This window comes from Dendrobates tinctorius, unplaced genomic scaffold (assembly GCF_039654945.1).
Source record: "Dendrobates tinctorius isolate UK_male_01 unplaced genomic scaffold, ASM3965494v1 ptg000051l, whole genome shotgun sequence".
Classification (NCBI taxonomy): domain Eukaryota; kingdom Metazoa; phylum Chordata; class Amphibia; order Anura; family Dendrobatidae; genus Dendrobates; species Dendrobates tinctorius.
Genome location: NW_027361719.1, coordinates 15,165,190 through 15,180,032, shown reverse-complemented (window position 1 = coordinate 15,180,032; position 14,843 = coordinate 15,165,190). Strand labels below are relative to the sequence as shown.

Below are 14,843 nucleotides of genomic sequence, written 5' to 3'. Positions count from 1 at the left end.
CACAATAGAGTAGTTCAGCATAACCACATTTCAGAGCACCTTTGGTGGTTCCCTGCTTGGAACACTAGACGTGCTGGGAGGTGGGTGGAGTTCAGAGTATATATAAATGAGCGGACTGGTTTAGGATGACAGATCAGTCTGACAGGAGGTCAGTGAGGAAGGAAGCCACTCGGGAGGAGTGGGGATCCCTGGAAGAAGGGATGGAGGAAGGAGTGCTGCAGCTGCCTCAGTGACCTGAGCCAGCTGGCACGGGAAAGGAAAGAAGGAGAAGGACGTTGACCTGAAGCCTGAGCTTCCACAGAAGGGAAAGGACAAGTACGGAACGTAGGAGTAAAAGGGAACACAGAGGACGTGGGTTAGAGGAAGAACCCTGCCTAGAAGTTCCAAGCGCAAGGCCGGGACCCGGTCCCCGAGGTTGTATGAACGCTAATGGTTCTGCAGCAGACACCGGTGGAGTAGTGGGCTGTAAATGCACTACTCCCATCTAAGACTTGAGGGCACAACAGCAATACGGATAGAGAGCCAGGACTTAGGAGTAGAGCGTCCCCGAAGCAGGCTACAGCTGTCTGCAGTGCAAGTAGAGTTCTTGGGAACATCTGTCAGGAAGAACTCCAGTGTAACACGGTACTGGAGATCTTCACACTTAAAGGCGCTATAGAGGAGACGTTCAGGAAAGGCACATAAGTTGGTGGAGTGTGGAAGGGAGCTTTCCATCTTGCCTGGAGGTTGACTGAGTCCCTGACCCGGAGGACACGGCACAGAAGCGGGTACTACAGACTGTGAGTAAAGCTTTGGAACTACATGCCCTGGTGTCCTCCATTCCTTCCTGCGTCCGTCCGCCTGACACTGCTACATCCCCTGCGCCAGACACTACATCACCTAAGTGTCTCCACATCTACACTGCCCTGGGATTACAGACCTGCCTGTGGAGGGCTATACCATCATTGCTGCACCACACCATCTGTCCCGGAGGATCTGCATGCAGCGTCGGCTTAACATCTCCCTTGCCGAGCACCACAGGTGGCGTCACAAACTATTCATTTAACTCACATCTTTCTATTACTTGGGCGCCCAGGGCCATGGTCCGGGTCACCGCCGCTGTGACACATTCCACTGACACCGGCCTGGTACCGAGTAACCCACAGCCCTGGGAGGCGACCCACAAACCTTATTGTAGGTCCCTATCACTCAAACGGAGTGGAGCCATGCGCCGACCACCACCACAGCGGCAATGCACCGGCAGCATAGACAGCCCGGTGTCTCCAGACCGCGCCGCCCCACCAGCACAAAACCACAGTAACAATGGCAGCCACACAGCACCAACATAAAAAAAGAAGAGGAGTTCCTGTCGCCCCAAAGGAGCAGAGCTGCGCGCAGACCAATGCACCGGCAGGGCAGATGGCCTGGTGTCTCACAGCACCCATGCTGCAAGACTGAGTCCCCTTGACTCCAGACCGTGCCGCTCCACCAGCAAAAAATAACAGCAACAATGGCCTCCACACAATACCAACCCCAAATGAAAGGAGCACTGAAACTCTCCTTCCTCAAGCTCTTCATTAAGAGCTGAAACGGGCTAGACCCCTTACCTTGCAGTCTCCTGCTAACTAATTGTGGTTTTGTTGCTGTGGTTTTATGCTGGTGGGGCGGCACGGTCTGGAGTAATGGGGGCTCAGTCTTGCAGCATGGGTGCTGTGAGGCACCAGGCCTTCTGCCCTGCCAGTGCATAGCCTCTATGGCGGTGGTCAGCGCACAGATCCGCTCTGTTGAGGTGATAGGGACTCCTTTCATTTGGTGTTGGTGCTGTGTGGTGGCCATTGTTGCTGTGGTTTTGTGTTAGTGGGGCACGGTGCGCTCTGGAAACACCGGGCCATCTGCCCTGCCGGTGCATTGCCGCTGTGGTAGTGGTCGGCGCACGGCTCCGCTTCGTTAGGGCGATAGGGACCCACTGTGACGGTTGCCATGTCGTGGCAGTGGGCTTCATACAGTCTGATCAGAATGTTAAACTAAGAACCTCATGTTCAGTTGTACTGTATATATTTTTGCCTTGTGGCATTAGATCATTGTATGATTTTTGGAGGTCCCATCCATTCTTTTTTTCAGCAAATAAATGAATTACTTCTGCTGGATTCCTCCACAGATAGCATTGCAGTGAACAAGTTATAATAAACATTTCTTTACACAAATCACCAATTCTTCTCCTGAGGATCTAGTGCTGACTGATGACTCTCCAGCGGCACTCACCGGTTTACACTTGTGACCACTGCAGTGGTCATGTGCCATATTTATGGCAACATGGCTCCCATCACTGAGCGGTAATGGCAGTAGACCTGTGCAACAACCGATTGGTTGCAGCAGCCACTTGCCAGCCGCAAATATACAAACAGTTCTTTACTACAACACCTCTGTGCCAAGCTGATCATTTTTAACACAATATAAGGTGGTGTAAATTTAGACCAGTCTAAAGATCTGGCACATTTTAGTCTGGCCTAAGCCATTAGTGCTTGGCTAAACATGGGTTGCTTCAGGGTGTCTCATTTTGGGGATAAATATTTCTGAGCAATGCCTTCTCAGCCTCTCTACTCCCTCTCCTATAGGAAACTGGAGAGTTGGTCAGCTTTCTCACTTTTTCCATTCACTTCCTCCTAGACCTTTTTACAATAACATCAAGACGCCTTTTGAAGTTACGTGATCGGACGAGGGACCATTAAGACACATTTTATCCTTCTCATCCTCCCTGCTGATTGAACCCATAGACCAACCTAAAACCAATTTTCAACACCAGTGCTCCAATGGGAAGGCAATCTGGGCCTCTTTCTAACAAAGGATTAGTGGAAGCCTATTTTTACCTTAACACATAAATTGTAACCCCCTTCCCCTCCTCTTATGTCCTTCTCTTTGTACAGTTCTCCTTTTCTGTTTTTCTCTTCTTTCCTGTTTGCTTACATTTATATCTGGTCTGTTACAATCGGCTTTAGCAATTCTGGCTATGTATTTCCATATCCTGAGTTTTTTAATGCTGAAATGGTGCTTTTTGCATCCTGTCAACCCTCAGGACCTGAGTAATCAGTATATTGTTATGATTGATATTACTATTTCCTAATAACTGTGTGTTTGTTTCTATCTATCTGGGCAAGAGGGGCCAGTCGTTCCTGAACCCGCGCTCTGAGGGGCCCACCAGGAGCTACGCTACTATTAACTGTACAGTTAAACTCTGTAGCAGAACAAGAAGACTAAATCTCCATGCACAGTCACCTGGTGGCTTTGGGGTCAGTGAGCAAGGAAGGGGGGACCCGGTGGTATTAGCTGGATGCCAATACAGTTGAAAGTAATGATGAGAGAGGGAGCGTGAGGCTCCGTTTCTCATCATTCCCCCTCTGCACTTGACATCACTGACGCAGACACTGACAGCAGGCGCCATGACATCAGTACATGGCACCCGCTGTCCTGAGATGTGTTGGTGCTCAGAGCAGTGGGCGAATAAGAAGGGGAAATGAGTATTGTATTTATTTTTTTAGTTTTTTTATACGGAGTGTATTATAGTGTATGGAGGCCTATGGGGAGTGTGCATTATACTATATAGAGGCTGCCTATGAGGAGTGCATTATACTATAGAGGCCTATGAGGAGTGCATTATACTATATATAGAGTCTGCCTGTGGGAAGTACATTATATTATATAGAGTCTGTCTGCCTATGGTGAGTGCATTATACTATATAGAGGTCTATGGAAAGGGCATTATACTATATAGAGGCCTATGGAAAGTGCATTATACTATAGAGGCCTATGAGGAGTGCATTATACTATATATAGACTCTGCCTATGGGGAGTACATTATATTATATAGAGACTGCCTATCGGGAGTGCATTATACTATATAGAGGACTATGGAGCGTGCATTATACTATAGAGGCCTATGAGGAGTGCATTATACTATAAATAGGCATATGGGGAGTGCATTATACTATATAGAGGCCTATGGAGAGTGTATTATACTATAGAGGTGTATGGGGAATGCATTATACTATATATAGGCATATGGAGAGCACATTATACTATAGAGGCCTATGAGGCGTGCATTATACTATACATAGGCATATGGGGAGTGCAATATACTATATATAGGCATATGGGGAGTGCATTATATTATAGAGGCATACAGGGAGTGCATTATACTTTCTGGAGGACTATCTGGAGCATTATACTATCTGGAGTCTATTTAGGGGCCATCATTCAGTATGGTGATTACAGTGATGGGGCCATCATACAATGTGGGAGATAATGTGGGGTCTTTGTATAGTGTGCAAGCCATAATACAGTGTTGGAGCCATCAAACAGTTTTGAGGGCAATTATGGGGTCAGTGTACTGTGTGAGAGGTACTATACAATTAGGGGGCATTATACTATGCATAAGAGAGCATCATACTGTGTACAGGCGAGCAGTGCAGGGGGAGACTTGGGGCATTATTAAATGTAAAGTGGGCAGTTATTGTTATAGGGTAACTCAGGTTATTGTGACTGTTAAAGGGGCACACAGGGCACTATTACTTTCTAGGGGGCAAAATTTGTTCACTGTTTTCTAGGGCACTTGCACTCAGCATTACTATATTCTATGGAGTTGCTTTATGATTTAGAGGGCACAGAGAACCACACAATAGGTGCAGTAATAGGGACACATACGGCAGCAGTGGCTCAGCATTGTAATCTCTGGATATGAGTTGTGGCTGGAAGAAGTCGACATGTTGGGTTGGGGCAGATGGAAAAGATAGGGAAAGTGAACCATTTAATCAGAAAAAACGTCAGCTGTAATTCACCATCTGTAACTGTGCTGTAATCTCCTATATGTCCTGCATGGTTGATATCTACCACTATGTGGTCACCATATGGCAGTAATATCAATGTTGGTCTTTGTATAGAGATTATTTTCAGCAGCAGCACGGTCACCTGCTGAGGTTATCCTACATCCACTATTATGGTGCGCCACCATATTTGTAATCAAGGTTATCTGGTTGGGGCCAACTCAGAAGTTTTGCTCCACCCCCGAACCAAAACCCTAGCTACGCCTCTGTCTACTAGGAGTTATTTCATGAAGGCTACCTTGTTTTAAAAAGTAGCCAGCTAAATGCCATGTGTCCAGCTTTTCTACCTGCGGACCATGTGTAATGGCTTCGGGAAGCCGTGTTACACGCCTTTGATTGATGCCTAATTATGTAATATATGGATATGCCTTTTCCAGAAGAGCGGGAGTTGCACTTACACATGGGCATATGGATAGGGGTATTTACTGCCAAGGGTATAGCCTGTTATACTGATGTAGCCATATGCCAATGAAGTAGGAACACTGGATCACATATAGGATCGTCTTTTCAGTCACAGCAGAAAATCCCCTCTCTTAGACCACGTTCACACGTTCAGTATTTGGTCAGTATTTCACATCAGCCAAAACCTGGAGAGAAATAATCAGAGGAGAAGTATAACAGAAACACGTCACCACTTCTGCATTATCACCCACTCCTGGTTTTGACTTACAAATACTGAGGTGACATACTGACTAAATACTGATCGTGTGACCATAGCCTACAGATATTAATGGCTCATTCTGTAGACTGACAATCTGAGGGTTGCTACTTACATGGATGACGTTCTTTTTGCTGGACATGTCCTGAGCCCAATCTATGTCGGCACCTCGAAGGTCCATGCTGCTCTCCGGTTTACTATTAGAGGGTTTCTGAAACGGTGAAGACACTTGTGGATGAGGAGGTATCAGTTGACACGTTTAAAAAGTTGCATAATTGTGTGTACAATGTTGATAACTATATTTTAATTGGAACTGAAAATCTACAGACAAAATTCATATTTACAAATTTAGCAGAAAAAAGGGAGCAAACGAATCCAAGTAGTATAAAAACATCAAAAGACTGCACCTGTATATAACATTAGCCAGGACAGTTTGTAAAATATGCCGACACAAGGGCTGTTACAAATGCCAAATAATCGCCATATAGGCTGGACAAAATCTCCTCAGGGCAACCAGCCGATGTGTAATCAGGCAATAGGGCTAATGGCGGCAAGCAGAATCCATAACATTCATCATAAGTTACATCATATATCAGCGACAAGAGCTTTGTTCCTCGGCTGGGGGTAACTGTGCACCACCTGGTAAGCTTTTTCCATATGACTGTCGCTGATACATGATGTAACTTATGATGAATGTTATGGATTCTGCTTGCCGTCATTAGCCCTATTGCCTGATTGCACATCGGCTGGTTGCCCTGAGGAGATTTTGTCCAGCCTATATGGCGATTATTTGGCATTTGTAACAGCCCTTGTGTCAGCATACTTTACAAACTATCCTGGCTAATGTTATATACAGGTGCAGTCTTTTTTTTTTTCCACCCCCCACCTGCCTTCTTAATATTGGTGTCTATTTGTCATCTGCAACTTTGCTGGTTATTTATATATATATTATCTGTGCTCGCATTTAATAAAGGATTTTTATATTTTTATACTACTTGGATTCATTTGCTCCCTTTTTTCTCCTAAATTTGTATGTTTATGGAGCGGAACATAATATTATTATGGCGGCTTATTTCCATGGATTGCAGCATTGTGTTTTGTTGAAAGTATTGGGCTCATGTTTATTTTTAAAATTCATATGTAGTAGCCAACTTAAAGGGGTTGCTTGTAAAAACAAGCAACTTTGGATTTTACTTCTTATAACAAATCCTCTCTGTTCTCCAGAGCAGAAGGATTTTTAATTTTATAGTGTACAGCTCATTGTCAAGGTTATTGGGCACCCTGCAGTCCACAGCGGTTGTAGGCTCTATAATTTAGTGCCTGGAAGCACCACTCTGCTACCAGCTAGTCCTCCATACTCATGAGTTCTGCATAACCCGCCTCCATTACTGATTGGCAGATTTCTGCCTATGCACAGTGGCGTGGGTGGGGTTATAAAGAGCTCATCATTCACTCATTGATATGCAGCAGATAAAACAGGGATTTTATCAAAGGTGCAGCAAGCAGTTCAATAAGTGATACATAGTTGAAATCAGGGTCTCTGCCCCTACATCATGTTGCTTTTAGATGGTGTGACAGGGTCACTGGCACGGTGTGTGAGGGGAGATATGTACAGTTGTGGCCAAAAGTATTGACACCCCTGCAATTCTGCCAGATAATACTCAGTTTCTTTCTGAAAATGATTGCAAACACAAATTCTTTGGTATTATTATCTTCATTTAATTTGTCTTAAATGAAAAAACACAAAAGAGAATGAAGCAAAACATTGATCATTTCACATAAAACTCCAAAAATGGGCCAGACAAAAGTATTGGCACCCTCAGCCTAATACTTGATTGCACAACCTTTAGCCAAAATAACTGCGACCAACCGCTTCCAGTAACCATCAATGAGTTTCTTACAATGCTCTGCTGGAATTTTAGACCATTCTTCTTTGGCAAACTGCTCCAGGTCCCTGATATTTGAAGGGTGCCTTCTCCAAACTGCCATTTTTAGATCTCTCCACAGGTGTTCTATGGGATTCAGGTCTGGACTCGTTGCTGGCCACCTTAGAAGTCTCCAGTGCTTTATCTCAAACCATTTTCTAGTGCTTTTTGAAGTGTGTTTTAGGTCATTGTCCTGCTGGAAGACCCATGACCTCTGAGGGAGACCCATCTTTCTCACACTGGGCCCTACATTATGCTGCAAAATTTGTTGGTAGTCTTCAGACTTCATAATGCCATGCACACGGTCAAGCAGTCCAGTGCCAGAGGCAGCAAAGCAACCCCAAAACATCAGGGAACCTCCGCCATGTTTGACTGTAGGGACCGTGTTCTTTTCTTTGAATGACGCTTTTTTTCTCCTGTAAACTCTATGTTGATGCCTTTGCCCAAAAAGCTCTACTTTTGTCTCATCTGACCAGAGAACATTCTTCCAAAGCGTTTTAGGCTTTTTCAGGTAAGTTTTGGCAAACTCCAGCCTTGCTTTTTTATGTCTCGGGGTAAGAAGTGGGGTCTTCCTGGGTCTCCTACCATACAGTCCCTTTTCATTCAGATGCCAACGGATAGTACGGGTTGACACTGTTGCACCCTCGGACTGCAGGGCAGCTTGAACTTGTTTGGATGTTAGTCGAGGTTCTTTATCCAACATCCGCACAATCTTGCGTTGAAATCTCTTGTCAATTTTTCTTTTCCATCTACATCTAGGGAGGTTAGCCACAGTGTCATGGGCTTTAAGCTTCTTGATGACACTGCGCACGCTAGACACAGGAACATTCTGGTCTTTGGAGATGGACTTGTAGCCTTGAGATTGCTCATGCTTCCTCACAATTTGGTTTCTCAAGTCCTCAGACAGTTCTTTGGTCTTCTTTCTTTTCTCCATGCTCAATGTGGTACACACAAGGACACAGGACAGAGGTTGAGTCAACTTTAATCCATGTCAACTGGCTGCAAGTGTGATTTAGTTATTGCCAACACCTGTTAGGTGCCACAGGTAAGTTACAGGTGCTGTTAATTACACAAATTAGAGAAGCATCACATGATTTTTCGAACAGCGCCAATACTTTTGTCCACCCTCTTTTTTATGTTTGGTGTGGAATTATATCCAATTTGGCTTTAGGACAATTCTTTTTGTGCTTTTTCATTTAAGACAAATTAAATGAAGAAAATAATACCAAAGAATTTGTGTTTGCAATCATTTTCAGGAAGAAACTGAGTATTATCTGACAGAATTGCAGGGGTGTCAATACTTTTGGCCACAACTGTATCATGGAGATTGCTTTCTAATGTGATCTAGAAACCCATAAATTTCTCTTCAAAATGCTAGGTGCTGAAAGAGTTAATCAGCCAAGATAAGGGACAAGTTTGTAGGTGAGTAGGTCAGAGATGGGCGGGATGCCTACTCACCATATCTCTCTTCCAGGGTGTTGCTGGGATGTTAAATGTACAGGAACTGTTTTTTTCTCTGTGTTGTCTTTTGGAGAGCAGAGACTCCATACGTAGCTCCAGGTGGAGCTGAAGACACATGGTGGTCTCAACGGGTGAACCCCTCAGATATAAGGACTTTGCTACATGTTATCAATTTGTTTAGCTGTTATGTCAGAAAGGCCATGTTTACATTACTGAACACTGCTACGATTTATGCTGTTCCATAATAAACCAGCAGGTGAGTTACCTAAGAAGCGTTCCTGTGTTTACCTCTGCAAGCAAATCCCTCACAATGGGTGAGCAAAATCCTGGTGACATATTCCCTTTAAAGTGCTTCAACACATGACTTAGGATATCAAGCCAAGACCAAAATCTACTTCAAAAGGAAAAGACCTCCATTTGAATACAGCTATTTTAGGATTTTTGCTCCATATAAATACAAATTAGGACACCAATTTGCCAAATGTGAACCCATCAACTCTTCCTCTATGAAGAAACAATTTGTATATTTCCCAGAGGAGCACCGCGGCTTAAAATGTCCTCACCTCGGCATATCAGGCTTGACGTATCACTCTATGCAAGGAGGAACGTTACCCCTTAGATCTCGGTCAGACGTTTCTCACCCAGCCTAACCAGATCTCACACTTTGCACTGATGAGGGGCAGTACCCCGAAACATAGTTTCTGCAACTTGAGATTTTGGTTTGGCTTTTATCGTAAGTCATGTGACCAAGATCTTTAGAGAGTTGATATTGGCTTTTAGGATTGCTAGTTCCTGTAGGTGGTGCTAGAGTTCTAGTCCTCTTCCTCTCTGAAGAGACAATTTGCATTAACCCATCAACTGAGAATTCAAGGAGTAAAGTTTCTAATTAAGGCCAACAAGCTGACATAAAAGAGATATAATCCATTCGATCCTCGCTGAGAAATGTGGCCATATAGTTTTTCTCACTGATTTATACCGAATCCATGACCAAAACACTTTAGTGAACTTCATTCTGAAATTGTAGATTCATTAAGGCACAATATAGGCCATGACAAACTATATATACAACACTTCTGGACAACATTCATGTGTAGTAAAGTTTTGTGCTAGGAGAACAGGACTGCGAATAATTAGATAGTATATAAGCACCAAAATAAATAAAAAAGCAATTGCTTAACATATAGGACTTACCCAACCAGATGGGGCCTGAACTTTTGGGTCTTTATAAAATACTAGGCTGTTTCCTGTCAAAACTACTAAGGATGAAGTCCAATTTTTTCTGAAAGGGAAAACAAAACCAAAGGTTCTTTTTATTACCAAGTAATCACACTGTATGATATCAATAAGTCTCCCTTACATCATCCATTATTTCTATGATTTGTATTACACTCCTAACATTGAAATTCCAATGTTGGGAAACTCCTTGGACACTTTGGAGAAGTGACCATACTCCTGGCCCATGACTAAATCAATCTAACACAGCTACCGTACGGTATGGCAGCCCACACCGTATTCCCAGGCGTAAAAGCATTGTGACAATCCCTCGTGAAGGCCTCTTCATGGTGCGTGCTAGCCTCAGGCTCTCTAGATGGAAACTGGATGGAACGATGGACATCTATTATCTTGAGCGATAAGTCCCGCTTTTGTCTTTGGCGCAACGATAGCTGAAAACTGGTAGTTATCAGGGCCAGTCATTGCTATTGGAAAGAGATGCCAGCTGAGTGCCTCAGCTGCTAAGCCTTCAACACATACCCGACACATCCATGATGGATAGGTCCATCATACTGTGTTACTGAAAATCACTTTTTAAGCACCCAAGGAAAGATACTCATCTAACGTCATGTCAGAAGCGGATGGGCCAACAACATACATGTATTGTAATGTAAATTTCACCATATTTAATCTCCGTAAATGTTCAGCAATTCTGCCACATCTAAATATGACCACCAACAAATGTGACTCTCCGTACATTGGTAGTTGGCAGCAATTCAGTAGTTAATCAATATTTTTGCTACCCCCCAAAATAAGTTAAAAATAAAAGTTCTCTAATAGTTTACTATAAGCATTACCAAGCTTTACAAGAAATGTTTTGTGTGCAAAAAATACAACCTGTTGAGAAGTTTAGTAATTTTTCCAACAGAAGCTCAGCTTTCTTGTATAGGAAGTGGCGCCAATGGAGGAAGTGGCAATGCTGGCATCGCTGAGCAGCACTGCTATGTATAGCACAAGCGATCAGACGATCACAGCTTCATGTCTCTTAAGGGGACTATTAAATTCAGTATAGAGTAAAAAAGAAGCCCTCACTCTGCCCCAGATCCCAAAAAATGAAATCATTACGTGTCTCAGAAAATGGGGACAAAAGCAAAATAATTTTTTTCTTACAAATTTCCTAATTTTTTTGCCACCTAAATAAAAAAAAACTATAGATGTTTGGCATTAGCATACTCATACTGATCTGGGGAATGATATTGCTAGGTCAATTTTACTGTATAGTGAACATTGTAAATAAAATACCCCATAAACAATTGTGTAATTGCACTTTTTTGTCATTTCAACACACTTGGATTTTTTTCCCCTTTTCCAGTACACTATATGGTAAAATGAATGGTGTTATTCAAAAGTTCAAGTTGTTCCTCAAAAAACAAGCCCCCATAAGGCCATATTGACAGAAAAATAAAAAAGTTATGACTCTTGGAAAAAGGGGAGGAAAATCCAAAAACAAAAAAATGAAAAATCGCCACTTAATGAAGGGGTAAAGGGGTTGTCCGGCCTTGGGATACAAGTTTGAGGTTGCTCTATTTGACTGCAGACTCTGCAGACTTGTGAATTCTCACAGCACCCGCAGTGCGCTCTGTAAGAATTCAAGGATTAAGGGAGCGGACGGGTTCGAGACCTCCAAGTATGCCTACAAGTGTTAACGTGCCGACTAGATGTGTGCTGGTCGAAATGTGTCCGCAAATATACAAATCCTATACTTGCAGTCACTTGACTGACTGCTCCCAGGGTGAACTGCAGCCATGCTTCATTTATTCGAATGCACCCGCGCAGTAATACCAGTCAGCTCTTTGGATAGACAAGGCACAGTTTCAGAGGGTGGACGTGAAAAAAACCCTTTTTCTAATAGCAGACAATCCCTTTAACCGAACCCAAGTTCTATTTTCAGAACTTGTTTACAACATGTACTAAATGTCTTTAAGTATCACACAAGTATTTATGGTCACAATATACAGCGCAACCAGGAAATGATTGATAGAAAATATCAGGGCATTCAGTGTAATAAATGTGTAAGCCTTACTTCAGTTTCCTGCCACCTTCTGCTATCTTCGTCTTGTTCAGCTGGCCTGCCCTCTCCACCTCCTGGAAAAGAAGAAGCAAACATCGGAAGGCAAACAGGTCATAGCTACAAAACAGAACTGACTTCATAACTGGCTTTTGTTTTTCATCAAAGAGAAGTCTCCAGTGCATGAGGTCAAGGTCGACCACATTTCCTGCAGCTCTGACCTTTCACAGCCAACAACCGGAACATAACCGCTTCTTGTAACTACTGACATATACATCACTCCTGTTTTTTTTTTTTATTTCAGCACTGGCATTACACTAACAAGCTGCCGTCTTCAGCTGTTCCCAGCACCGTGCCAATCTGCCAGCTTGTGATTGCAACTTCTAACTGACCGAAAGCTAGAGGTATCTGTCACAAGCTCTCAATGTAAGTCTATGAGATCCTCGTTCTGGCCCCTTTGGGCTCTCGTAGACTTAGGGCCCCCGTTACACGCTTCAATGTCCCAGCGATCCCACCAACCATCCGACGTGGATGGGATCGCTGGGACATAGTTAACTGATCACTGGTGAGCTGTCACATAGGCAGACTCACCAGTGATCAGGACCAGCGAGAATGCTGGTATCCAGGGTAAACCGCGGGTATCTAAGCGCCGCTCGGAGCTTAGTAATCCGCCGTTTACCCTGGATACCCGATCAGGACAAGTGAGCACACTGGTATCCAGGGTAAACAGCGGGTATCTAAGAGCCGCGCGACGCTTAGTTACCTGCTGTTTACCCTTGATACCAGCTCCCAACGTCTGCAGTATGGCGCTGGGAGCTCGCTGATTGTTGGTCTCTCGCTGTCACACGCAGTGATGTGTGATGCCCAGCGGGAGACCAATGATAGATTTATGGTCCAGACCATTAGGCAACGATTAACGATCAGCCAACTGATCATTGATCGTTGCTACATGTCACACGCAATTATGTCGTTTCGACATCGCTGCAACGTCACCAAACTGGTGACGTTGCAATGATATCGCTCACAATATCGTTGTGTGTAATGGGGCCTTTACATTGAGTAGTAATTTCCAGATCGCCCATCAAACAATGGACACAAACTACAGAAGATGACCGGAGCGGCGCAGTTAAAAGATGAAGATGGCAGCTGGTGAGTATAACACTAGGGGAAGGGAACTTAGATTAGTTGTACCACTCCAGTTCTGAAATAAAAAAAACATTGAAGTGGTGCTTTAAAGAAGCACTCCCAAGAAATGTTTTATTTGCTAAACCTGTCTAAGTATGTGTGTTGTGTAATGTATTTGCAATAAAAAACTTACAATCGCTGTCTTCCTCAGTTTCCGGCGCTGCTGCAGTGCTCTTCTCACTCACATGACTGAAATTCCAACTTCTGGCTCACATTAGGGTCTATGCAGGAGCTGGAAGTCGCTTTTACAATGTAAGTTTATGGAGCCTTGTTCTGATGCTCCAAAGACTTACATTCAAAAAACAACTCTGGGTTCACACATTTAGCCAAGTGAGATCCACAGAGTTAGAATTTCAGAAACGTGTGAGAAGAGGACCGGAGCAGTGCTGGAACATGGTGTAAGGCTGTGATTGGTGAATATTTTATTGCGCTGCTTAGGAGCTGGTAAAGAGTAATAGTTTTGTCAGAAAAAAAGTGTGTACACTGCAACCCATCAGTTGACGCTGATAGGCGGCAGGGGTCACGTGACATATGTCACATGAGTGATGGTAGGCACAGCTCCAGCATCGTTGTTTTGGCGCCCATCCAGGAGGCGAGTATATGCTACTTTTATTTTCAGTGGAGCCCTGTTTCATTTAACAAGCGGATCTCAAAGTAGTGATTTCAGTAGAGTGCATTTTTCCTCCTTCTTGTTTTCCATCTACCTCCATCCTTATCTGTCCCATGTAAAGCCAGATTTGTCAATTAATTGAAGAGGATGGTGAAAAATGACCAAAACAAGTAGGTGGGAGGGTGCACTGAACGGCTTGGCCACTCCAAGGGTGCTCCAAGCAACTGTGCATGCACACCACTCAGGATATGAGGGCGATACAAAGGAAACATGAGTTCTTGTTGGAATTCTGGGGAAATCTTACTCAGGCGACCTTAATTAAATTCTTCACAGTAGAGGGGAGGTGACGGCTTACAGGCACACAGCTAAAACATAGTTCTGAGCTGAAGTTGATGAGTCCGGTGCTGTAGCTCTCTCACTTCTATCCTGAGGTAATAAAGATGCTCCTGGCTGTCCTGACTGCTCCTATGATTACAGCAATCACTTCCCAAGAAAAACCAGTCTATACAGCTTGTCTGATTTCAGTCTGATAGGAGACTCTCTAGCACACACCTTAAGGCCCCTTTACATTTAGTGATGCACCAGTGATCCCGACCACGATACGACCCGGTCAGGATCGCTGGTGCATCGCTAAATGGTCGCTAGTGAGCTGCCACACAGGCAGATCTCACAGCAGCAATACAGCGGTCGTCACTTACCTTTCAGACGAGGCGATCCTGACGTCCTCCCGTCCTCGTCCACGCGTCGCTCGTCGGCGCCAGCAGGAAGCGCCCGACGAGAAATGGAGCTGCGCGATCTCGCGCGAACAGCGACAGACAGCGGGGGAGCCGGTCGGAGGTAAGTATCACACATAGAGATATCGCTAGCG

The 14,843-nt window shown here is 44.2% G+C and overlaps 1 protein-coding gene across 4 annotated transcripts in view; it reads right to left on the bottom strand.

Moving 5' to 3' along the window:
• The window catches only part of ARHGAP9 (Rho GTPase activating protein 9), a 217,399-nt gene that overhangs the window by 43,021 nt on the left and 159,535 nt on the right, over positions 1 to 14,843 (bottom strand). For all 4 annotated transcript variants that reach the window (XM_073576826.1, XM_073576825.1, XM_073576827.1 and 1 more), the window contains 3 exons: positions 12,196 to 12,257; positions 10,092 to 10,179; positions 5,630 to 5,725 (listed from right to left, as the gene is read on the bottom strand). In XM_073576826.1, coding sequence (XP_073432927.1) covers positions 5,630 to 5,725; positions 10,092 to 10,179; positions 12,196 to 12,257 — 246 coding nt within the window. The remainder of the gene's footprint in view (positions 1 to 5,629; positions 5,726 to 10,091; positions 10,180 to 12,195; positions 12,258 to 14,843) is intronic.